A 25,933-nucleotide genomic window follows, 5' to 3' on the forward strand; every position below is an offset into this window, starting at 1 on the left:
AACAATGAAACATCGCTTCAAAGTTCTTTGATTGTCCTGCAAGATGTGGATTAATAGTCTCACTACATTTTCTCTAAATCAGAGTTGAGCCAAACTCATCTGCCAAAAGACAGACTTAAGAGAGACCCGATTTCCATTATAACTCAATTTTGAAAAAAATGTCTATTTTTGGAAGAGCAGTACAGATTAGGCTTTATGGGGTCTTCTTTTATGTAATGAATAGCTGTTCTGTAATCTTTTGGTTTTACATTGAACTGTGATTAGGATGCAAAAATACAAAAGATTTTAAAGCAGGTAAGGATGCTTTGACAGCAAGGATACTGTCAAAATTAAGTCTGTAACAAGTTATTTCAGGCAACTTAAAACAGGTGGCACCTTAAAGACATGGGTAGGGTTGCACCAGCTGTGCATAAATTCTCACGTAAGTTGGGACGTAAAGTTCACACTAAGGGCTTAGTAACTACTAGTTAGTTTGTAACTAAGTCAGTGCTTAATTTGGTTGCACCGCCTGTTCTTAAGGCAAGACTTAACTAGTAGGTCGTAAGCTCTCCGTAAAGTGATGCGTAGTCGCATAATATGACGTTGACCTGTATTGATCCAATAAACAGCCTTGAAATTTGTACACAGAAGCGTTAAAAAGCTGTGAATTTCAATTTAATCTTGTTATGGTTGATGTTCAGACCTTGTTTGCTCCCGTAAATATCAGATGTAATAAATTATATCCCCATTGAAATACCATACGTAATAAAAGTAGATTTCATTAATGGTATATTTAACAATATTCAATAACTGTATCTAAAATGAATAAGGGGCAATAAATAAATACTAATACAACAGGCTGGAAAAATAGACACTCATTTTAATATCCATTTCGTATGTTGAAACTTGACACCGGGCAGCATACACAGGAAAGTGCACCATTAGATCGGTTTCATGCTGAAGTAGTAAGTTATTTACATAATGTTTTCTCCAGTAAACGTAAATGAGTGTCATTGCCAACATCATCATATAAGTCGAAAGGACTGAAGCCTGTCAACTAAAACATGAGCTCATTGATGTCATTAAATAAATCTGCTTTTTCATTCCATCCATTACTCCTGGTCGGAGGCTTCCATAAATATTTAGTTTATACGTAGGGTTGTGTTCTAAAATAAAGGTTCCAATTAGAACCAATAAGGTTCTTCAGAGTGATGCCATAGGAGAACCCTTTTAAGATCTACAAAGAACCCTTTGTCAAGTTCTTTAGAGAACCATCTATACACTGGTGCTTTAAAGAACCCAGAAATGGTTCTTCACAGAGGTGCCACAAGGAACCCCTTTTCAGTTCCACAAGGAACCATGATATTGCAAGTTCTCTAAAGAACCCTTAGTACTATGGTGCTGTAAGGAACCAAAGTAAGGTTCTTAAGAGTGAGGCAAGATTAATGGTGCAACGCTCAAATATTTAGTAGTGCGTAAATTGTGACTTAGTGCCCATTTACGCCACAACTAGGCTAAGTTGTAACTTACGCACAGCTTGGTGCAACCGGCCCCAGGTGAGTAAACTCCAAACAGGGAAATATAACAATATGCAGATGAAGGGAAAAGTCAACATAGGTGTTAACATGATTTAAGTGTGATAAAATTGCTTACTAACTTAACCTTTTCTGTAAAGTCAGCTCAAATAGTACACAAGTTGTACGTACCTTTATAAAATAATAAGCTACACATTTCATATAAACCCTCCAAATATTGTCCCCATTAAATTCCATTGTAAGTGCCTCACTGTAACCTCAAAATAATTTTTCGTGGTTATCAATGTTATTCCACAAATGCTGTTGATTGAGCTTAACTTGTATTCGACCTGGAATATTCCTTTAATAGTCAAAGATCTCAGATGTCATTTGAACGTACAGTATATAACCATTAATGCACCTAACTCCACTTGTCTTTCACACTGATGTACTGAATGTTACTTTTGATAAACAAAAACTTAGTAGCCAATTACATAAAATTGTATTTGGTTTCAGATCTTGTCATGAATGCTTGTTCATGTCAGGTTTTACTTTTGTTTTTTGTGCAGAATGGAAATCACCGTCAAATATGGGTGGAGACAGATGATTTCACGTGTCTTTAAAACATGTATAAATTGTGTGTGCTCCACTCGATTACTTTGAGTTGTACATATACACAACGTTTTCAGATTTTTTACGTTTTGAAGATCTGATAATGGGTATGAAGGAACCTCTATTATTTGTGGTGTGCTTTTGGATTGTCTGTATTACAGGGCATGAATTCTTCTCATCAACAGGTAATGTGTCTTGCACCAATTTTTTAAATACTGTATTTTTTTTTTTTCAAATGGGACATTTTAAGCTTATTTAAAGTACAGCAGAGTCGAAAAGTGGGGAAGAGAGCTGGGGTATGGGACATGACCTGGGCTGGATTTGAACCTAGGTTCCCAGCCAACAGCTGCGCTACATTTCTGACAAACTCATTTGCACACCGTTGTCATGACAGTTATGTTATTTTTTTATCTGTTCATTTGAGATACTTTTTAGACCAAAGTAAGTCACAGTGAATATAAACAGTAGACATCATATGTTTTGCCATAGTTCCACTCCAACACTGAACTCATACATGATACTTAAAGGGACAGTTCACCCAAAAATAAAAATTCTCTCATCATTTACTCACTCTCATGCCATCCCAGATGTGTATGACTTTCTTTCTTCTGCTGAACACAAACAAAGATTTTTAAAAGAATATCTGAGCTCTGTTGATTCATTCAATGCAAGTGAATGGTAGACAAAACTTTGAAGCTCCAAAAAGGACATAAAGGCAGCAAAACGTAATCCACACGACTACACTGGTTAAATCCATATCTTCTGAAATTGTATGATAGGTATAGGTGAGAAACAGATCAATATTTAAGTCCTGAGTAAATGGTGAGAGAATTTTCATTTTTGAGTGAACTATTCCTTTAAATCTGCATTCATGTCCACACACATATGAATAAACATATGAAGAAATACTGTATATGATCATTTAGATTTTTGCTTAGTTACTGATTTCTCTTTTTGGTTTCTTACCAATTGTTTAAAAATGTTTCATTTTACAGTACTTGAAATGTTATACATCACACCGTCTTAGTTTCTAATGCATTTTGGGGAAAAAACGTTTCTTGACTGTTAAGTCCTGAGGTAATTTTTTAAAGATCAAATTGTACAGCTTGTGGAGAAGGAGAAGGAACTTCTGGGGGCCTTTAGTCTGTACATTGATGCTGAAGAAGAGAATTTAAGGACACTAAAAAGGTGAAAACACTTTATTACCTTTCTTCTAGGATATCACAATTACAGATAAAATATTTGATAATGCAGCATGCAGCATTTCATTGTTTAAAAGAAACTTGCTTTCCATGTTAATAATCCAGTAAGGAAACAATTGTAGAGGTTTGACAATCTATATGTTGTTTCAGATAAAGGATTATGTGTTTTATTAAAAACAACAACTTTATGTGAACCTCTATCTTTAATCCAGGGTTCTTCTGATTCTTCAGCTGGTCTCTGTCTTTGATTCTGGAGACCCTGAGCAATCCGTGAGTGACCCTGTGGCTGCTTACAAACTCCTTAGAAGACTGAGAACTGAATGGAGGACTATTGTGAAATATACTCAAAGGGGTCTTTATCAGGGTGAGATCTTTTCTTCTGAATAAAATGTAAAAATTAGCATCAAATAAAAATAATACGGAAAGGTAATTTGGTAGCAAAAAAATATTTTCCTGAATTACCATAACTTTTAAATAATAGAATGTTTAACATGATTCTGCTCTCATGTTGGTCACCACGCTTTGGTGATATTTAAGTGACAAGTTTTTTCAAACTGCTCTTTTCGAATGATTCAGTGATAAATATTTTTTGGGTTAAATTTTTTGCAGTTAAATAGTGATATTTAGCATGATATTTTATATCTAATTTAGCTAGGGGGGTTAAATTCATGTGTTCCAGTTTTGTTTGCTACAGTACTTCAACCATAATAGTATTCGTGTTTGTGCAAGCTAGACAATCAAACATCACCATTCTGTTCTGTACTGTTGCCCTAATATTTAAAGATCTCAAGGATCTTTACTGAAGTCAGCCACTGCTAGATAATTTGATCTTAGATCTAACACCAGTAAACCAGATTCTGTTTTATTTGAAAACAGAAAAGTTTAAGGAACTTTTGGACTTAGCGTTTCTACAAATCCCTCGTCAGAACGATTTGGATGAAGCAGCTTCTGGGTTGATCAGACTGCAAGAGATCTACAAACTCTACCCACACAACATCTCAATAGGTGAACTCTGCAATTTTGCACCTTTGCAATTTTACTTGGAGAAAGAGATTTTGTTATCATTAATATCTTAATTTTAATTATTATAGTGGTGCTTGCTTTGGCAAATACTACTTCTCTGACTTAGGGTAAGGGATTATTTAAAATTCCTCAACCTAATATTATTCTTTTGGAGAAAATGTCAGCGCATACCGCATACTGTAACTCATTCCGCAGTGTTTGTGCTATGGACAAGAATGATACCTCAAATTATACTGCTTTTTGAGGAGAGGGATCATATCTCTGAATCAAAATATCATAGAGGATGGGCTTTTTTTTGGCAAGCAGCCATCAGTAAATAGCTATACCCTATAGCAACATTACATGCCCCAGGGATGGACTCTTTTGACTCTTTTGAAAAAGTTTGTATGATTTCATATCTTCTATATACCAGCTGCAGTGTGAATGCTGCTTTGATTTTACAGGAAAGTCTTTAAGCGTGGATGAAGCTTTCGATGTGGGGTTGGTCGCTTATGAGGAGGACAAATTCCAGCACGCCTTTCTCTGGTTTGTGTACAGTCTGAACAAGTTAAGTGAGACAGAATTCTCATCTGTTACTAAGGAAGAGTTACTACATCTCCTTGGCTCTTCAGCCTATCATTTTGGCAGTCTACCTGTGGCGATCTACTTCACCCAGCAGCTTCTAAATCTGGGTGAGCATTAGCTGATGTCCTAAAGTTTAATACAGATATATTTATAGTTACAAATCATGGGATTTTGATGTTATTATACTTTCTCATATACCTCCTAACATATTAAGCTTTCTCCTTAGCTTCGTGTGCTATACTATGAATCATATATAAACTATAAGTAAGCCATTCATTGGTTAATTTCCCCAAAAGGTGAAACTTTCAACATTGTTCTGTTTGTTGGAGCTTCCTGACATAGCAACACTGGCTTAACCAATGGTGTGAGCTTGAGGCGGGACATTCTGTTTAGTAGACCAATAGTAGATGGGGGGAGTGTTTGGTAAACATATTTGGAATTTTTTGCAATTCCATTTAGTAGTGGCGCAGAAATTACACACTTCACATTTAAGGTTGCCAGATTGTCATGAGACTAATTCACGTCATAAACTTTAGATCCAACAAATGAGGATGCCAGACTTGAGCTGGCCTTTTACAGAGATCTTCGCCTCAAAAGAGCTTCAAACCCTGATATATTCACACTGAACCAAGAGTCAAGTAACTCTTATGAGGCACTGTGCAGAGGAGAGGTTGACGAGAGGGCAAGTCCAGTGTCTCAAATTTAAATCAATATTTCATATGAAATTACAGAAAAATTGCAAACTACATATACATTTCTTTTAGGACAAAAAGTATTGATTGGAAGTTGAAATGTTTTGACTTTTTACAAATCAGACATCCAAGAAGCAGCGGGCACTGTCCTGTAGGTACAGCACAGGTGGAGGGAACCCCAGGCTGATTTATGCACCAGTGAAAGAGGAGGAGGAGTGGGCCGAGCCTCGAATCATCAGAATTCATGATATATTATCAGACAAAGAGACAGAGATCCTGAAGAACATCTCCAGACCTTACGTAAACTATGCATACTCAATTTTTTTATTGTTCATATTGTCAGTATAATTGTTTACATTTTATTTTGCCATTTACTTTTGAGATATACATATTTCACATTTGACTTTACTAATTTGTCCTCTAGCTTACTAGGTCTCGAGTTGGACAGGGCACAGTTTCAAAAATCCGGGTGTCTCAAAGGTAATATTGTCATTATTAATGCAAGGATTAACAGTACTTTTAATTATTCTAAAGCTGATAGATTTGAATGCAGACTCTTATTGTGGGAATAAAAATCATCTGATTTCAGTGTTGGTTTAATGGAAGAAGACCCTGTGGTTGCTCGTGTAAGTCAGAGGATTGCTGACATTACAGGACTCAGCATCAAAACAGCCGAACCTCTACAGGTACGCTCACTGTAAAGAGATACAGTATGTTTAGTCATAGTAGAGAAGACTTTAAAGTAATGCAGTATCTAAACAGTGCTTGCTTGCAAGACAGCACTATACTGATATTCCTCAAACATCCTGGTTAGGATTATTATTACTTATTACTGTTATTATCAAACTTCTACAATTCAGCCAATTAAGCATTCAAAATGTAACAGACAGTGATGACGTCATCTTAATATTTGTATACTGGATTGCAGTTGGTTTTCTTTCTTATGCCAAAGTGGCTCTCATGCAGCCTTTCACTTACACAGAAGCCTAAAACATAAGCTTACCCTGTAACTTTACCACTGTTCTTTTGCTGACTTGCAACACTGACATTTCCTTAAGGAAATGCAAATCTAGTTTTAAAGGAATATTCTGGGTTCAATACAAGTGAAGCTCATAATATTGATTACCACAAAAAAAAAAACATTATTTGCCCCTCCTTTTCTTAAAAAAAAAAAAAAAAAAAAAAGCTAAAATCAACAGTATAGCCACAAAACATACCTGTAAGCAATATGTGTGTTAACATGATTTTAGTGTGATAAAATCACTCACTAACCTTTTCGTGAAGTTATCCACCTTTTTCCTGAACGCGGAAGTGTTCCACTATTCACCTGTTTCCAATTTCTGGCCTCCAGTGTTTTCCCTCACATCGGCGTATATTTTTAGCGGGTAATGTGATGTTTAAGGTATTACATTTGTAAAAGTTGTCAAAACATGTGGCTGTATATTGCCGATACTTCACAGAGTCGAGATAACCGATTTTATTGACAGTGCCTCACCTGAGTGCAGGGCCGGAGCTAGTGGGGTGAAAGGTGGTCACAAATCTAGGGGCCCACAGGTCCAGGGTGGCCCACAACAAATTTGAAACTGTATTATTTTAATAGAAAAGGGACCCAGAGTATATAGTCAGGGGGCCCAGAATTCCTTGCTACGGCCCTGCCTGAGTGTGTAGATGTCATGAAGCGATGGTCCGAGGTTACTTATGATGATTTTATTAACTACTTTGAGTTATGACTGCCAACAAAAGCACATGTTCACCTGAAATTCATTTTTACTCCATATAACACTTTGATGGTTGTTGTTCTCCATCTGGATCTCTCGTTTCGGTAGTTTTTGTGTCTCCAGACCAGAAACAGAAAACAGGCAATTAGAATCATTTCATCATGGCGCCGTCCAATGGTTGCTCAGGAAAACTGTGGACAGACAATTTTACAACTCGTTGCCATGACGATGCACTGTCAACAAACCCTAAAAACCATAAAACGACTGCAAAAATTACAATTTAAACAACTTTACAGCTCAAATGATATACAAGTTTTAACAAAGAATTGAGAGTGCTTTTATAAAATTATAAGCTTCAAATTTCTGCCTTTAAACCTTCCAAAAATTGGCCCCATTCTCTCCCATTGTAAGTGCCTTATTGTAACCTCGATTTTTATTTTATTTTTTTTAAGAAAAGGATAGACGAGTCTAAATTTAATTGTGTGGTAATCAACATTATGCCACAAATGCTGTCGATTGAGCTTAACTTGTATTGAAACCTGAATATTCCTTTAAAAGTATTTCACCCAAAAATGAAAAGTCACTCATCATTTACTCACCCTCATGCTATCCCTAGATGTGTATGACTTTCTTTCTTCTGCTGAACACAAATTAAGATTTTTAGAAGAATATCTCATTTGGTTTGTAGGTCCATACAATGCAAGTGGATGGTGATCAGCACTTTAAAGCTCCAAAAAGTACAGACAGACATAGTAAAAGTAATCCATTTGATTCCCATATTTTCAGAAGTGATACGATTGCTTTGGGTGAGAAACAGATCAATATTTAAGTTCTTTTTACTATAATCGTTTACTTCTGGTCGCTCTCCAATGCACACTCACGAGAGAACAGAGTACACTCAGCCTCTAGTGTGATGAAATGTTCATATGAAAGCAAAACCAATGAAGCTTGTAAACAAATCGAGCTGCATTTCCAGTTGTGTCAGTTCACATGCATGCCAACATGCTTACGTCATGCAAGAGGCAGCCTAAACTGATTCCCCTTATGGACATTTACATTACATTTAGTCATTTAACAGATGCTTTTATCCAAAGCGACTTACAAATGAGGAACATAGCAAGCAATATGTCATACAAAGTTCAGCAACATCAACAGTGTTGTACTGCCAAGCTCTCAAGGTGGCTGGAGTTGTATAGGTGCTAGCGCAGAAAAAAGAGACAGAGAAAGAGTTGTGTGTGTGTGTGTGTGTGTGTGTGTGTGTGTGTGTGTGTGTGTACAGTAAGTGCACACAACAGAGCATGCATGCATTAAAAATTTGAATTCATTAAGAAAAGATTCTTCATACACAACAAAGGCCGTCTTCTCTGATAAACCTTTTTCAAATTATTATTTTTTAAATTAACTTTACAGGCAGCACCAAACTACATCAGTCCTGATGGATCTCCTTAAGCCATTAATAAACTAATAATATATTGATGACACTTTATACTTCCATTTGCCATTAAAAACATATACTGTTGGTATGACTAATTATTAACAGATTAGTAGCTAGTTCATCAACATTTAAATCTTTCAAATCAAACTTTCAGGAAATTCATAACTACATTAATGTATTTTCAGTTTTAACTGTCTATTAAATGTTGTATAATGCAATAATGCTTAATGGGTTTTTCATGAAAGTTATATAATGTTAATATATTTTATATGACATAAACTACCAGAAAGAAGCAATTTTGCATCTGTATATGCTGTATTTGTTATTGTTTTTCTATAAAAATATGAGCCAGACCATTGGTTCCCAACCTTTTTACCTTGAAGCCCCCTCTACTTATATACTGTATGTCTACGCATAGGCCTACAGCATATGCAAAGGTTAAGCAATGCACGTTCCAAAAAATCATTGTATTATAATCATAATTTTGCATTTCTCACACCATGGATGCGCAATCTCTCCTCCCGCACTATGCAAGGGCAGACTGGCCATAGGGAGAACCGGGACTTTTCCCAGGGGCGAACGGGTGGCAATAAGCTGAAACGGGCTGTCGCGTTATGCCGAATGGACTGCGACTGGATGAAGAGGGCCACAAAACGGCGCACGATATGCCGAAGGGGGCAGTGGTATGCTGAAAAGGACAGTGACAACCCCCACCCCCTACCCCATTAGTTTAACCACTGGAGTCCTATGGATTACTTTTACTATGTCTGTCTGTGCTTTTTGGAGCTTTAAAGTGCTGATCACCATCCACTTGCATTATATCCACCTACAGAGCTGACATATTCTTAAAAAATATTCATTTTTGTTCTGCTGAAGAAAGAAAGTCATACACATCTGGTATGACATGTGAGTAAATGATGAGAGAATTTTCATTTTTGGGTGAACTATCCCTTTAACACACCCTGTTTTTAAATTATATATATTATTATATTTATATTTACCTTATTTATCGAACTTGATTTCTTTAATCAATTAAACATTTATTTTCCCCATGAACTGCTGGGTGTTAACATTGCAATTTTAAATAAATTGTATCTGTGAGTTATGAGTAATGAAATCATTTTCCAGGTTCAGAATTATGGAATTGGGGGCAGATATGAACCACATTATGACGCATCGGTAAGATCACTATGCCGAAATTTTGTTCCAATGATACATATCACCAAATTAATTCATTGCAAGCTAATTTCTGAAGAATATTTAATCACACAGGATGATGAGGATGAAAGGATTGCCACATTCTTAATTTATGTAAGTCGACTCAAATGCCGCGGATACATTTTTGTTGCCCACATTTTACATGAATTAGCACAAATATCATAATGTATTGAACTTCCATCACCTATTCATATTACCTGTGGTTCACAATCCTGATAGACCCCAATAAGTGATATAATGCTATTGCTGTAGATGAGTGATGTGGAGATCGGGGGCGCCACTGTGTTCCCTAAGATTGGAGTTAAAGTGAAGCCTGAAAAGGTAAACCTATACTTGACTTTTACATTTATTCATTTTCATATTGACATTTATTTATTTTATCCATAGTGTCTTACAGATGGAGGAGGAATGCAAGTTATTCATCCTAAGGAGAGAGTAACATAAGAAGAGTTGGCTAGAGGAGTATGAGCTAGAACAGACACAGATGTTACAATGCAACAGTGAAAAACAGATTAGCTTAATTTAGTCTTTTTTTTTTAGTTTAATCGGGAGTATAATAACAGCATCAGTGTTTGTGCATCAGGTTTTCCCAGATTAGCTTAGTTTAGTCTTTTTTTTTTTAGTTTAATCGGGAGTATAATAGCAGCATCAGTGTTTGTGCATCAGGTATTCCTTGGAAGAGTTGTGTGTTTAGACACACCCATGGTCAAACAAATAAAACTGATCACAGTCAAATGTTCATGTCCTTTCTTTTGCAGGGTTCAGCTGTGTTTTGGTACAACCTCCTACAGAATGGCAGCCTGGATTTAAAAACACAGCATGCAGGATGCCCTGTCTTAGTGGGTAATAAATGGGGTAGGTAACTGAATAAATTAAATTAAATTGATCAATCCAAAGTTTGATGGGTTGAGTTTATTAACAATTCTAATCTGCCTCACTGATTTATTTACTTGCCTGTTTTATTGCATACAGTGAAACATAAATGTTGAGATGTATAAATTCCATTATAGTCAAGAAATTGAGCTCTATAAGGCTAGTTGATGTTTAATATGTTCATGGATTGTATCAACATCAAGATAATAGGTCCTGTTGCTGGTTACCATCAAGTACTTCACCATTTTAAACACTTTGCCTTTACTAATTTACTTTGGTCCTGTGGGTGAAAAAGGCATTTATAAAAATACAGATACTCCATGTAGTCTCTCAATTATGAGCTCATTAAAGAAAATGTAGATGAAGTATAGCATGTCACACTGCAGGCCATGTCAACTTTTCAAACTATAAATATTTCATGTCAAGTACCCATGTAGCTACCTTTATCAAAAGATTAATTATTTTCATTTAAAGGAACAGTTCACCCAAAAATGTAAACTATCTTATTATTTACTCACCCTCTTGCCATCCCAAATGTTTATGACTTTATTTCCTCTGCTGAACACAAATGAAGGTTTTGAGAAGAATATCTCAGCTCTGTTGGCCATCACGATGGTGGCCAGAACACTGAAGGTCCAAAAAGCATATAAAGGTGGCATAAACGTAATCTATATGACTCCAGTGGTTAAATCTATACAGGTGCATCTCAATAAATTAGAATGTCGTGGAAAAGTTCATTTATTTCAGTAATTCAACTCAAATTGTGAAACTCGTGTATTAAATAAATTCAATGCACACAGACTGAAGTAGTTTAAGTCTTTGGTTCTTTTAATTGTGATGATTTTGGCTCACATTTAACAAAAACCCACCAATTCACTATCTCAAAAAATTAGAATATGGTGACATGCCAATCAGCTAATCAACTCAAAACACCTGCAAAGGTTTCCTGAGCCTTCAAAATGGTCTCTCAGTTTGGTTCACTAGGCTACACAATCATGGGGAAGACTGCTGATCTGACAGTTGTCCAGAAGACAATCATTGACACCCTTCACAAGGAGGGTAAGCCACAAACATTCATTGCCAAAGAAGCTGGCTGTTCACAGAGTGCTGTATCCAAGCATGTAAACAGAAAGTTGAGTGGAAGGAAAAAGTGTGGAAGAAAAAGATGCACAACCAACCGAGAGAACCGCAGCCTTATGAGGATTGTCAAGCAAAATCGATTCAAGAATTTGGGTGAACTTCACAAGGAATGGACTGAGGCTGGGGTCAAGGCATCAACCACACACAGACATGTCAAGGAATTTGGCTACAGTTGTCGTATTCCTCTTGTTAAGCCACTCCTGAACCACAGACAACATCAGAGGCGTCTTACCTGGGCTAAGGAGAAGAAAAACTGGACTGTTGCCCAGTGTTCCAAAGTCCTCTTTTCAGATGAGAGCAAGTTTTGTATTTCATTTGGAAACCAAGGTCCTAGAGTCTGGAGGAAGGGTGGAGAAGCTCATAGCCCAAGTTGCTTGAAGTCCAGTGTTAAGTTTCCACAGTCTGTGATGATTTGGGGTGCAATGTCATCTGCTGGTGTTGGTCCATTGTGTTTTTTGAAAACCAAAGTCACTGCACCCGTTTACCAAGAAATTTTGGAGCACTTCATGCTTCCTTCTGCTGACCAGCTTTTTAAAGATGCTGATTTCATTTTCCAGCAGGATTTGGCACCTGCCCACACTGCCAAAAGCACCAAAAGTTGGTTAAATGACCATGGTGTTGGTGTGCTTGACTGGCCAGCAAACTCACCAGACCTGAACCCCATAGAGAATCTATGGGGTATTGTCAAGAGGAAAATGAGAAACAAGAGACCAAAAAATGCAGATGAGCTGAAGGCCACTGTCAAAGAAACCTGGGCTTCCATACCACCTCAGCAGTGCCACAAGCTGATCACCTCCATGCCATGCCGAATTGAGGCAGTAATTAAAGCAAAAGGAGCCCCTACCAAGTATTGAGTACATATACAGTAAATGAACATACTTTCCAGAAGGCCAACAATTCACTAAAAATGTTTTTTTTTATTGGTCTTATGATGTATTCTAATTTTTTGAGATAGTGAATTGGTGGGTTTTTGTTAAATGTGAGCAAAATCATCACAATTAAAAGAACCAAAGACTTAAACTACTTCAGTCTGTGTGCATTGAATTTATTTAATACACGAGTTTCACAATTTGAGTTGAATTACTGAAATAAATGAACTTTTCCACGACATTCTAATTTATTGAGATGCACCTGTATATTCAGAAGCGATATGATAGTTGTGGGTGAAAAACAGATCAACATTTAAGTCCTTTTTTTACTATTAATCTTCACTTTCACTTTCACATTCTTCTTCTGTTTTTGGCGAATTGCATTCTTTGTGCATTTCACCACCTACTGGGTAGGAAGGAGAATTTATAGTAAAAAAGGACTTAAATAATTTATCTGTTTCTCACCCACACCTATCATATTACTTCTAAAGATAAAGATTGAACCACTGGAGTCTTATGGATTATTTTAATGTTGCTTTTATGTGCTTTTTTGAGCTTCAAAATGTTGGTACCCATTCACTTGCATTGTATGGACCTACTGAGCTGAGATATTCATTTAAAAATCTTTGTTTGTATTCAGCTGAAGAAAGAAATTCATACAGCTGGGATGGCATGAGAGTAAATGATGAAAGAATTATTATTATTATTATTATTTTTTTTTTTGTCAGCTATTCCTTTAAGTGGTTATTGGAAAACAAGTTTTCTATTCTTTAGTAGTGGTATTTGCAACAACAACAAAAAATAATGTTTCCTCTTCTTTTTCCCCAATAATTTCCTGTCTCCTTTCAATGACCTCTCTAATAAAAAAAATCCCACAAATACATTTTAAAAGAAAAATAGTAGACATTTATTAGTTTAACTGGGTAAAACTCTCCGTGGCATTTCATCAATCCATATTTTTTTATGTAATACAATTTGACAATGTGAAGTGCCTGTGAGCTCTGGAAAGGCATTAAACTTTTTGCTATTATTAAATTGTTTAGCTATACTGAAGATTGAAAGTTGAATGTTAATGGTAAAATTACATTTTTGTTTTCTTGGTGTTTTTCAGTGGCTAACAAATGGATCCATGAGTTTGGACAAGAGTTCAGGAGACCCTGTTCTTTGTCAGAGTGGGAGTAAAAGGAACAGGACATTACAGGACATGTAGCCATATAGAAATAATGACTTTTGTATCTGTTCTACAGAAACATCATACTTATGCAGCAAACAAGATTTGTAACTTCAGATTTTGCATTAACTTAAACTGTAATTTTGAGGATGGAAATGTATTAATTTTATGCACAGTCCTTCAGGAACTGCTATTACTAATTTATCATTTATATTTTTTTTGTTAGTAATCTAGAGGAACAGACTCAAATCTTTCAGTGTGATCCTCACATTTTTCGTGATGACATTAAAATCTGGAGAGGAATAGGAGTTATGTAAACCCACAAAATATGTGATAAATGTCTTCATGAAGAATTTTTGTTTTTTATTACATTTTTCAATCAAATGAAATGCAACATTGTTTACAAAATGTGAAGTACTTAATTAAATCCACCTTTATTTATCAATATCTTATCAGACAGACACTATATAGTTTTTTTTTTAAGATTAATTTAAATGTTTTATAGATACATTATTTCTCAAGTCTTCATAAACAGAGTCTCTTTATCTTAAACAGTGACAAATGTACAGTATACTGTAAAATGCTCTACTCTCAACCAGCCAATGAAGACAAAAATAAAAATAAAAAAGTAATACCCATTATATTAATAAAAAATATAGTTGTCTTCTGATAGGTGGGCTCAGGACATCATTTTTTTGTTTTCTTTTTTGTCATGGATTTTGCCTTGTTCTTCACTTCCAACCCTCTCTTGTAATCTGTTGATTTGGTTGAGAGACCACACTCTGCCACTTTTGATTGGCCAAATGTTAAAATTTTGGCTGAATTGTAGGGTGGAGTTGACTGGTGACAGGCTGGAGAGCTCTGATAGGTTATTAGTTGAGGGAGGCGGGCAAGAAAAGAGGGGGAACTGCTTTTGGATTGGATATGCCTGAGGAAAAGGGAGGGGTTTGGGGAAGCAGTGGGGTAGCAGAAGGGGATGAGAAATTGACTGCACAGCTGCAAAAAGACAATGCACAAAAAAACAAAACAAAATACTAGTGTTAAAAGCTGGGGGGGAAATGCATTTCAGTGTTATTTATTTAAAACAGTGACAATCCTTCTTTTGCCATGTTCAGCAGTCAGACACTTACCCCTGTCAATAAAAGGGTTGTAGAATGACAGCTGTGAAGAAAAGAGGGAGAAAGGGAGAGAGGCTTCAGGCTAGAAAGAGAGAGATAGAAAGAGAGAGATTATGATATGAAAAACTCCAATTTGCAGTTTAATTCAATAATCAATTAACACAACATAAACAGTCTCACTTGTGGGCAGGTTGGTAGACTTGGGTAGTTCACTAAGATTAGTTTGCTGAAGTTGAACTTGTAGGTGAAACATTTCCCTTTGGTCTTGTGCAAGATTCGCTTATTATAGTAATACCTGAGAAAAGAAAACCTCATCAAAATAGGGAGCAATCTCTTCAAACAATCTGAGAAAAATTAGTCCGGGACTTTGCATTTGTGTGGATGTTTCTGTGTTATATTTTGTGTGTATGTATGCCTGTGTGTGTCTTTGTGTGTATACAGTATGGATTGATGTGGGTGTTCATTCAGGGTTGGGAGGGTTACTTTTTAAATGTATTGCACTACAGATTACAGAATACATGATGTAAAATGTAATTTGTAATGTATTCTATTAGATTACTCAAGGTCAGTAACATATTCTAAATACTTTGGATTACTTCTTCAGCACTGGTAGATTGTTTCACTTGTTTTGACTATAAAAACTCTGCCAGTACAGTAAGACAAAATACACATATTAAAAATACATTCTCAGAAAAACCTAAATATCTTATGCAGTGTTGTTTCTAAAACAAGATAAATCAAACTGATCTTGTTTTAAGGATTTTTAGATATTTTTACAGGAAAACAATACAAAAATTATTATCAAGAATATGATTTTTGCCCTAATATCAAAGGTCTTACTAGAAAAAAAGAAATTATGATCCAACGTGAATTTTGTTGATAAAAATATATGATCGTGCCTGGTAACATGTGCATGTAAAATGGCTAGAAATAGAATTTTAGCTTAGCGTAAAGCTGACAATTTACACAAGGTTTATTTCTATTTCTTCTGCTCCAAACTTGCTTCAAACTTACTTCTCTGTCTGCTCGTATGAATGTAACACATCATAAGAAAGTGTTTCACCGCTGTTCAAATGCACTTTGGATTGCATCATTTATATGTATAAATGTTTTCCATCTGAAAGGACTAAATATTAAATGAAACAAATGACAATAAAATGCAAAGTAATCTCTTCAGTAATCAAAATACTTTGTGAATGTAACTGTATTCTAATTACCACTGATTTAAATTGTAACTGTAGTGGAGTACAGATACTTATATGTTGTATTTTAAATACGTAATCCTGTTACATGCATTCCGTTACTCCCCAACTCTGGTGTTCATGTACCTTAAAGCTCTGCTGAGTTTGTCATAATTCATATGCGGTTTGCCCTTCCTCTCGCCCCACAGTTTAGCCAGTCTCTCTGGGTCTCTGATCACAAACTCTCCCCATTCGCTGCCCCATGTGATAGCTCCACCCTCACCACGTCCCAGCAGCTCTAACAGGAAATGCCATAACTGCACCTGCCTTGAGCCTGGAGACCAAGCTGGCTTAAATGCCCAATCAGGGAACAGCACTGCTGAGGAAAGACAAAACACTGAAAGTTATTTAGCCTTTCACAAAGCACAGCGCTGCTTACAGACACAAACTGAAACTGATTAATTTAATCAAAAAGTAGAAATAGAAAATAATACTGACAACAATATTAAGATTAGTGGTGTATAGCACAGTGGTTAAAAAAACAAACAAAGGTTCCATTTCCTTAAAGGGTGATCTAGGGTGAATGTCCTCTGAAAGCATCTGCTAAATAACAAATAACCAATCTGATAGGGCATGTTTTGAAACATATCAATACGTATTGAGTGTAAGGTTTGGGATGGAAGCAGAGAGTGGGTCAGAATAACTCAACACAAGGAGGCTTGCGTCACACTAATGTAAAAAAAAGAATTGTCTGTATATGTGTGGACTTTTATGTAAATTCTGAAAGTACAGGAAATTTGCTTGAGTGAAAATCTAGAAAAGAGAGAAATCTTTTCTAACACAGAACCAACCAATGGCAAAAACAGTTTAGAATCAAATCCCATAACATGGTTCACCAATAACATTCATGGGATCTCCTTATGCTTTCATGTTCTCTGGAATTTGCCATAAATATATTATTATTATTATTATTATTATTATCATTATTATAGGGTTGTATTGGTCACCCTTTGTTTGGATGAAATAATTATCTAGTTAAAAAAAAAATAATAAAAAAAAGAACTTATATTTTAATTTCCATATTTTTTTTTTTTTTTTAGATAATTTCAAGGATGGGGTAAATCACACACACACAGAAACACACAAACTTACAGTAAGTCGAGGAAAAAGGACCCAGAGAGGAACTGCAATTACGCTCCATCTATAAGATATTAAAATGAACATTATAGACATATTTTTATTCTCTCAGAGAAAATAAATCAGTGTGCAAAAATGAGATGCATTTACACTGGTTGGATTTATTTTGCGGAGTAGTTCGAGTGGATTCATTGCAGTACTATTACCGGGTAAATAGTCGCGGCAGAATATTACAAGGAATTATTGAAATTTGTAGATTCTTTTTCAATGACATTCCATAATGTTCTTCCGCATATTTTGTTAGTTTCTGATGAGTTTAGAATTTTAAAGCAGCTGTGTATTTTTTACAAATTCCTTTCACATAGTAAATAACATAAATTAAATATTTAATATTTTTATGGCCTAAATAACAACAGCAACCAACGTCAAAATGTTCGATATAAATTTTCTGTTGTGATCTTTATTTTAAGAAGGAATATGATAATTAATTTATCTTTGTAAAGAACGCTCTATAGTGTTGTGTCTATATAATTTATTTGCGATAAATCTGGTGCCTTTAGAACAGTTTCGCTTATGTGATTTCATTAAAAAATTAAGAACACAACGCTTTAGGCGAAATGTATTTAAATATATATATGGAAATGATTGCCTATACGATTTATCTGTCAAATGGAATTAATTGTAGGTTTTTAATTGTTTGTTGTTGTTTTTCCTTTTGTGAATTCATAAAAACACAATCATATTTTCTATATGAGCGCCTGATTGAGTTAAGGACAGCTGTACAGTACCTGTTCAGTGGAGATGCTCTTTTCTGGAAGAACGTTCAGAAGAAAGACACCTGTAACCCCTCCCTCAGTATTTATCTTTACCTTTATCCCTCTCTTTAATTTACAGCAATTTCCTTAATCCCGGATTCCCCCCATCTCTCCCTCTCTCTCTCTCTCTCTCTCTCTCTCTCTCTCTCTCTCTCTCTCTCTCTCTCTCTCCAGATCCAAACTGATATACATGATATCCAAGCTGTCCCTTTTCTCAGTAGAATGTTTTGTATTGGATGTGGATTTGTCAGTTTTAACACACACACACACACACACACACATATGTTGGTGCAGCTATCATTATGAGGACTCTCCATAGACATAATGATTTTTATACTGTACGAACTATAGATTCTATCCCCTAACCCTAACCCTACCCCTAAACCTAACCCTCACAAAAAACTTTCTGCATTTTTACATTTTCAATAAAACATCGTTTAGTATGATTTTTAAGTGATTTGAATTATGGGGACACTAGAAATGTCCTCGTAAACCACATTTATAGCATAATACCCTTGTAATTACCAGTTTGTAACCTAAAAAAAAGTCCTCTTAAACCACTTAAACCTGCCCCCCCCCCCCCCACACACACACACACACACAGAGAGAGAGAGAGAGAGAGAGAGAGAGAGAAAGAGAGAGAAAGAGACCTTAGAATTGGATAATTCGTTAAATTATTGGTAGTATTTTATAATTAGATTACATTTGTTAACATTAGTAAATACATTTGGTATCATTAACTAACAATGAAGAATATGGGCTATTTTTTACAGTCTTTATGAATCTTTGTTAGTTAATAAAAATACAATTGTTCATTGTTATTTCATGGTGCATTAACAAATGTTAACAAATACAACTTCTGATTTTAAAAATGTGTTAGCATATGTTGAAATTAACATTAACTAATTTTACTAAATGCTGTAAAAGTATTGTTCATTGTTAATGTTTACTAATGCTTTTAACTTAAATCTTTGATTTCGACTCATATCTAAGCATGTTATTTATTTGTTAAAGTCATGGAAAGGTCTTGAAAATTCATGGGTCAAAATCTGTGTGAGACTTGTAAGGCTGAGCACTATGAACTTCACATTGTTGCATATATTGAGCATGCCCATTGGAGAAGCATTGTGGCTGACGACATTACACACAGATCCCTGCATTTGAATTTATTTAAGAGTGTTTGGTCAAAGTGCTGACTTATGAGGACATGTAAATAATTTATAAATAATCTGTTGTATATAATCATATAAATAGATGGTTTCGCTCTTTATGTGTTTTTAATTTTGTTGTGCTGTAAAACGTTTTTATTTTTTTTTTTTACAAATGTTTAAAGTCACCATCAAGGTGATTAGTGTTCGCTTTTATGAAGTTTCTTTATTTATAAAGATGACTCAACTTCTAAAGGTTTGAAGTACTTGTAACCTACACCATCTTTTATGTTGGACCAAATATTTGGTCTCTTGGTGGGGCTGATACATGATTTTATGTCAAAATATGAATCTGTTTGAAAATAATGTTTTTATATAATTTTCAAGAATATTGAAAATTATGGTCAGCTATACTTAAAAATGTTAATTGTACTTAATCATTGATATTTTTGAGTTCGCTGAACTTATTGTATTAAGCTCATGGAACTTATGATCCAACTTGAATTGTTAAATTGGCAAAACTAATTTGCCTGAAGTTGAGTATACTTAAAAAATACTTTGCAGCTGGTTGCCTTATTTTTTAAAGTTTACTCAACTTTTTATTTTTTACAGTGTTTCATTGTTATGTTTATTTAAACATTCACATATAAATTTAACCAAATTGGCATAAATAATTTTATTTACTTTTGGGCTAATATAAACATATTAAAAAGGAAAAAGAGAAAGATAATATCAATATTTTAAATATTCTATTCACATCAAGATTGAACACATGTAATATTGCTTGTGGCATTTAATGCATCTTTACTTAAGGTGAAATAAACACACACACACACACAGTAATCCACACACATGTTGGTTTTGCTATACTTGTGAGGACCCTCCATATATATAATGATTTTTTTACTGTACAAACTATAGATTCTATCCCCTAACCCTAACCCTACCCCTAAACCTAACCCTCACAGAAACCATTTTACATTTTTACATTTTCAAAAAAAACATAATTTAATATGCCATTTCCCTTGTGAGGACCATCCAAAAGGTCCTCACAACCAGAAATGTCCTCACAGAACAGGTTGATTCTCAATACTTGGTCCTCACAAGTATAGCAAAACCTTCACACACACACACACACACACACACACACACACATATGTTGGTGCGGCTATCCTTATGAGGACTCTCCATAGACATAATGATTTTTATACTGGACAAACTATAACCCTAACTCTCACAAAAAACTTTCTGCATTTTTAAATTTTCAAAAAAACATTTAGTATGTTTTTTTTTTTTTAAGTGATTTCAATTATGGGGACACTAGAAATGTCCTCATAAACCACATTTATAGCATAATACCCTTGTAATTACCTGTTTGTAACCTAAAAAAAGTCCTTGTAAACCACCCAAACCTACCCACACATACACACACACACACACACACACGCACGCACACACTGCAGTGTGACAGGTGACACCGGAGGCCTTTAATTCCAGTGTTCACACAAATTCTGCTCCAGACAGACATCAATAATTCATGCTGTTAATTGAGTTGAATATTATGCTTTTAGTCGTGGGACTGTCACTCTTCTCTTTTTCTCTGGGAGAATTCTGTGTTAGAAAGTGAGAACTCTGACATTATCCTCAATTACAGTCACATATACAGTTAGAAACACACAGTTCTACCATATCACTACATAAATTATTTTATGTTTTTATCAAAAAATATACAGTGAATTTGTCTCACACTTTAATTATATAGTGTCTGTGTGTGCACACTTGAATATAGTTTGGGGACAAAGTTGTCCCCAAAGGTGATTTAAATCTCACCTGAAAATCAGTTAATAAATAAAGCAAAAAATAATGTTTTTAAATTAATTTTTTATTCTAAAACTGCAAAAAGTTTTCTTTTAGGGGTAGGGTTAGTCTAGTAGGCTAATTATAATTGGCTTTACATAAAAACATAGAATTATATTCTATTTCCACATTAATATACCAAAGATTTACATGTTTGTGTGTGTGTGTATATACATACATACATATATATATATATATGTGAGGATTTGGTGGTCTTAAAGAATTGTTTGTTTTAAAGTGGACTGTGCAAAAGCTCCTTACACCCCTTCCTCATCAATTTATCTTATCCTTTCATTCTCATCTCACCTCCCTCCTCATCCTTTCTTCCCAGATCTCTCTCCCTCTATCCGTCTTACATCTGCTTATTCCTGTTCACGCTGAGAGCAGAGAGGAGCAGACTTTTCAGCTTTGAGAGTGTGAGTGTGTGTGTTTAACAGGCGTGACACAGAGAAGGCTGTGTGTGTGTGTGTGTGTGTGTGTAAGGTCACAGTGCTCATCTTTAAGGATGAATCCTGTTATACGTTAGGAGGATAAAAGGCTCTAGTGTGTTTGTGCAAGCTCAGTAATCTAGACCACAATGATTCCAATGGGAACTCACTCTCTCCCCTGAGACACCATGACAGAGAGAGAGAGAGAGAGAGAGAGAGAGAGAGCGAGAGAGAGAGATTTGCCTTGCTGTTTCTCTATCACAAAACTGTTGATTATTATTACTTGCATGTTTTGTATTATTTATTATCTTTATTCAGCTTAATTACTTTAATTTTACGTCCACAACATATTCCTTTTAATGCATAAATTATATGATTTTCTTAATATTCTACACTATTTTATAATTTTAATTTGTTAATATTATTGTTTACTGAACAGTATTGTTTAACAGCATTTATAAATACTGGTTAATGTTAATTTATGAAAATACAATTGTTTATTGTTATTTCATAATGCATTAATGTTAACAATTACAACTATTACTTTTTAAAATGTTTTGTTCATTGCTAGTTCATGTTAACTAATATAGTTGATTAGTGTTAACAAATACAACTTTATTGTTAATCTTTACCACATTTTTTTCATTGATTGAATTTGTTTTTTTCTAAGATATCTCTGCACTGCATGATTTATTTATTTATTTTTTTTTTTGTGACTTTTTTTATTTTGGACTGTTCTGTTATTTTTACTTTAAAGGCCCAGTCATGGAATGGCCATCGGGCCTAATAGGCCTAATACTTATTTATCACCAAATATTCATTGTACACAGTAGAGGTCGACTGATTGAGAATTTTGCAGATACCGATAACTAAGGTGGTGGAAAAGGCAGATAACTGATTAATCAGCCTACAGTTTTTAAAGTAATTTATAAATCATTAAAACATTTTCTTAATCTTTCGTTACCTTGACAGACATGGACATAGAGGCTAAAAGGCCAAAATGAATAAAATCCCACTTATTTCAGGACTCTTATGTCTAATCAAAATAACAAAATATCCATTAAAGTGAGGATAAAAATATGTGTGAATGTTGTCAATAATGAAAGATTTAGAAACAGCAAATCCCCACAAGGTTTCAGTGATTGTTCTTCTTTTGTCTTTAGAGGTGGCTGTTGTGTTGTAGAGCCTTCGAACAAGGAACACGGAGTTATAAAAAAAAAAAAAACCTAGAGTTACGTATGAGTAACAGAGTAAAGGTTGGGCAAGGAGGAGGCAGGAACCGTCAACATAAAGTTTAATGGTCAACATAATCTTAACCAACATAAAACATAAGGACACACACACACACACACAATGCGGCCACGTCCGTTTCTCTCTCTCTTGAACCGGTGTCTCCGGCTGCCCCTTATCTCACTCTCCCACTGATCAGCTGATTCAGCGGCGGCTGTGCTCCATCAAGGCCCGACCACGCCCTTCTCCTCATCACACTCCTCCCCCACTGGATTCAGGCCGGGGCGCCACCGGTCTAAATAACTGCCCTCCCCATCTCTGGAGGGGAGACGCTGCCCTCCTGCCCGTTCCGTCAGCCGGTGGTCCACCCCGCCTCCTGTGAACCTGGGGGAGAGATGAGGGGAGGCGTGGGGAGAAGAAAAGGGCAGGTGGAGACACACAGAGAGAGAGAGAGAGAGAGATGAGAGAGACAGAAGAACTTGCTTGCCAGCTCCCGGACGCACTGTCACCCGGTCCTCAACTGCTCCTCCGCCCTCTGGCGGATGCCAGCTCGCTCCTCCCCTGGCAGACAGCAGCAAGTCCTCCGGCCCCTGGCAGACGGAACCACTCCTCCCCTTCTCGGCAGATGGCCACGTTTCCTCCAGCTCTTGACGGCCAGCAGTGACCCCTCCATCCCCAGGCAGACGGCCGCGGGTGCTCCCCTGGCAGTTGGCAGTGGCGAGGGCTCCGTAACAGCGCATCCCTCCTCCCTCCCTGGTTTCGGCACCACTGTAAAAGTTCAAGGACGGGCAAGGAGGAGGCAGGAACTAGCTGAAGAGTAAACATAAAGTTTAACAAGAAACATAAAACAAACATAAACACAGACACACAGGCAACGCGGCCGCGTTCATCTCTCTCTCTCGAACTAGCGCCTCCAGCTCGTCTTTATCCCCCTCCCGGCTGATTAGCCCGATTCAGGGCCAGCCGTGTGTCCTCACGGCCCGGCCCCGCCCTCCTCCTCATTACAGTATGTAACCATGGTTCAATGTGTTCTGGATGACCGCCAGAGGCAGTGCTTCACACTGGATATTATCTCTCTTCACTGATGCTCGGAAAGATTCAAGATTTTATTTTGCACCTTTTGGTCACAAGCCCTCAATAGTGATTCTGGCTCCACAGGGGCCAAACGCAGAGCTGCAGATGGTCTGGGTCCGGGTGCCAAATCTGCCCTTCTAACTGGTGGAGGAGATCCTGCCTCCTACGAAGGCTCCAGGGTTCCCCGGGGCTTGAATAATACAGGAAACCATGACCTCCTGGGTCAATTTGGTGCCACTAGGAGGAACCTGTGGTGCCCTTGACGGATCTTGTGAAGAGTCTCCAGGATTAAGGAGGTCTGAGGAAAGGCATAAAGTAACAGGTCTGGCTAGGCATGCGCTAGCGCATACTGACCAAGAGGGCTGGACTCCTCTGTCTGAGAGACCAGAGGGGACAGTGGGTTGAGGACGCTGAGGCGAAGAGGTCCACCTACGCTCAGCCAAATTGTTGCCATATAAATTCTACTACATCCATGCTGTCTCCACTCTCCCGGGGCAGGTCTGTAGCGAGACAAAAAATCTGCCACCACATTTCACACCTGGGAGGTGCATCGCTCTGCTGCGAGGGAAGGCCCAAGTCAGGAGGTCCTGTGCCACCTTCAGGGATTGGCTGGACCTGGTGCGGCCCTGATGGTTGATGTGATAGACCACCGATGTTTTGTCCATCCTGATAAGGACATGCCTGCCCTCTAGGACTAGTCCAAAGTCTAAACTAAAAGTCCAAACTACCGAGAGATCACAAAGTGTCCTCCTACAAGTTTCAGACAGTGGTGATTGTGCAAGCCAGACTTGACAGCGTGTCTGTGTAATAGTTGACTTAAGTCTACCAAGCTCTCTTGATATGAATGCGAATGCCTGCAGTGAAGCATCACTTAGGTTTTGGGCTGAAGGATCACCCCTCAGGGACTGGAGAGAGTGAGAGAGTGCTAACATAATATGGGAGAGCGAATTCCCAATACGACCCATGCACGCTGTTGTGTTGTATGCCTGGATGAGAAGATCATCTGTAATTTGGCACTGAGGTCGCGGGCAGCGAGCATTAGGCCTCAAGGCCTCCTCTGGTGAGAGAACAAAGAGGCAATAAGCGGATCAACTTTAGGCATCTGTCCCAAGCCATAAGAATCAGCTTCCTACATTGCAGACAAGGCCCTGTTTGGCTGGTATGGTGTGTAAGAGATATGGGATTCGCCCAGCACTTCTGTAGCTCCTTGATGTAGTCCTTGGATGGGGAAACACTAAGAAAAAAAGGCTGTAATGCTTTTCTGAAAAAGGCACTGGTAGGGTCTGCCACCGTAGGGGCTGTGTCTAGGCTTAAACGTGCCAATGCAATACGGAGAGCTTGCTTTACTACGTCCTGACCTGACTCTAATCCTTCAGAAGACCCATACATGGTGTCCTGGGAAACATCATGGGAGAGGTGAGAGTGAAGTTCAGACAAGACCTCCTCCCTTTCCTCATGAAACTGGCTATGAGAGGCCACCTTCGATAGGACATTATCCACCGGGATTGATGGTTTTATGGTGGGGTTTTCCACTGCAGATGCTAGTGCATCACCTGGTTGCAGATTTAATATCAGAGATTTAATCTGAGCAAACTCCGAAGTCAGTGCATCAACTTTCTTGGTTAAGGGGTCCTCCTTAAGTCTCTTGCTAGTGGAGGCACTCATTGCTTCCACCCTCCTGCGCTTATTCGCTGCTTTATGCGGCAGGGGTAATGCTTCCAAGAGTCAAGAGTCCTTCTACTGAAGCTAACCTAGAAGCCCTATGCTCCCACGACATGGTGCTACAGCTCATGCAGGCCTCTTCTGTGAGGGCCTGTTTCAGGTGCTCTAAGCCTAAGCAGGAGGGAGAGTAGTCATGTCCATCATCCTTCTGCAGAGTTCCCTGCACACAGTGCAGTCGTGGATTAATTGTTCCATCCTGACAAGTACAACACT

At 37.0% G+C, this 25,933-nt stretch overlaps 2 protein-coding genes across 3 annotated transcripts; one reads left to right on the forward strand and one right to left on the reverse strand.

Moving 5' to 3' along the window:
* Positions 1-779: 779 nt before the first annotated feature.
* LOC127440336 (prolyl 4-hydroxylase subunit alpha-1-like) lies at positions 780-14,867 on the forward strand. 2 transcript variants are annotated; one of them, XM_051696874.1, is made up of 14 exons: positions 780-2,290; positions 3,197-3,293; positions 3,520-3,671; positions 4,184-4,312; positions 4,774-5,001; positions 5,431-5,576; positions 5,710-5,886; positions 6,011-6,066; positions 6,176-6,272; positions 9,868-9,918; positions 10,012-10,050; positions 10,210-10,278; positions 10,716-10,812; positions 13,951-14,867. In XM_051696874.1, the coding sequence occupies exons 1-14, from the start codon at positions 2,209-2,211 to the stop codon at positions 14,019-14,021; spliced, it is 1,491 nt and encodes a 496-aa protein (XP_051552834.1). In that variant the 5' UTR covers positions 780-2,208; the 3' UTR covers positions 14,022-14,867. The 2 variants fall into 2 exon arrangements, 1 of the variants encoding a protein (XP_051552834.1); XR_007897119.1 differs by lacking the exon at positions 13,951-14,867 and having other exon boundaries at positions 10,177-10,278; positions 10,716-10,756.
* A 140-nt stretch (positions 14,868-15,007) lies between these two features.
* Positions 15,008-24,663, reverse strand: LOC127441212 (ETS translocation variant 3-like protein). The gene is made up of 5 exons (XM_051698389.1): positions 24,537-24,663; positions 24,353-24,427; positions 24,141-24,296; positions 16,457-16,688; positions 15,008-15,423 (listed from the first exon to the last, which is right to left on the reverse strand). The coding sequence occupies exons 1-5, from the start codon at positions 24,661-24,663 to the stop codon at positions 15,285-15,287; spliced, it is 729 nt and encodes a 242-aa protein (XP_051554349.1). The 3' UTR covers positions 15,008-15,284.
* Between the last annotated feature and the right edge of the window lie 1,270 nt (positions 24,664-25,933).

The sequence above is a fragment of the Myxocyprinus asiaticus genome, chromosome 5, assembly GCF_019703515.2.
Source record: "Myxocyprinus asiaticus isolate MX2 ecotype Aquarium Trade chromosome 5, UBuf_Myxa_2, whole genome shotgun sequence".
NCBI lineage: Eukaryota > Metazoa > Chordata > Actinopteri > Cypriniformes > Catostomidae > Myxocyprinus > Myxocyprinus asiaticus.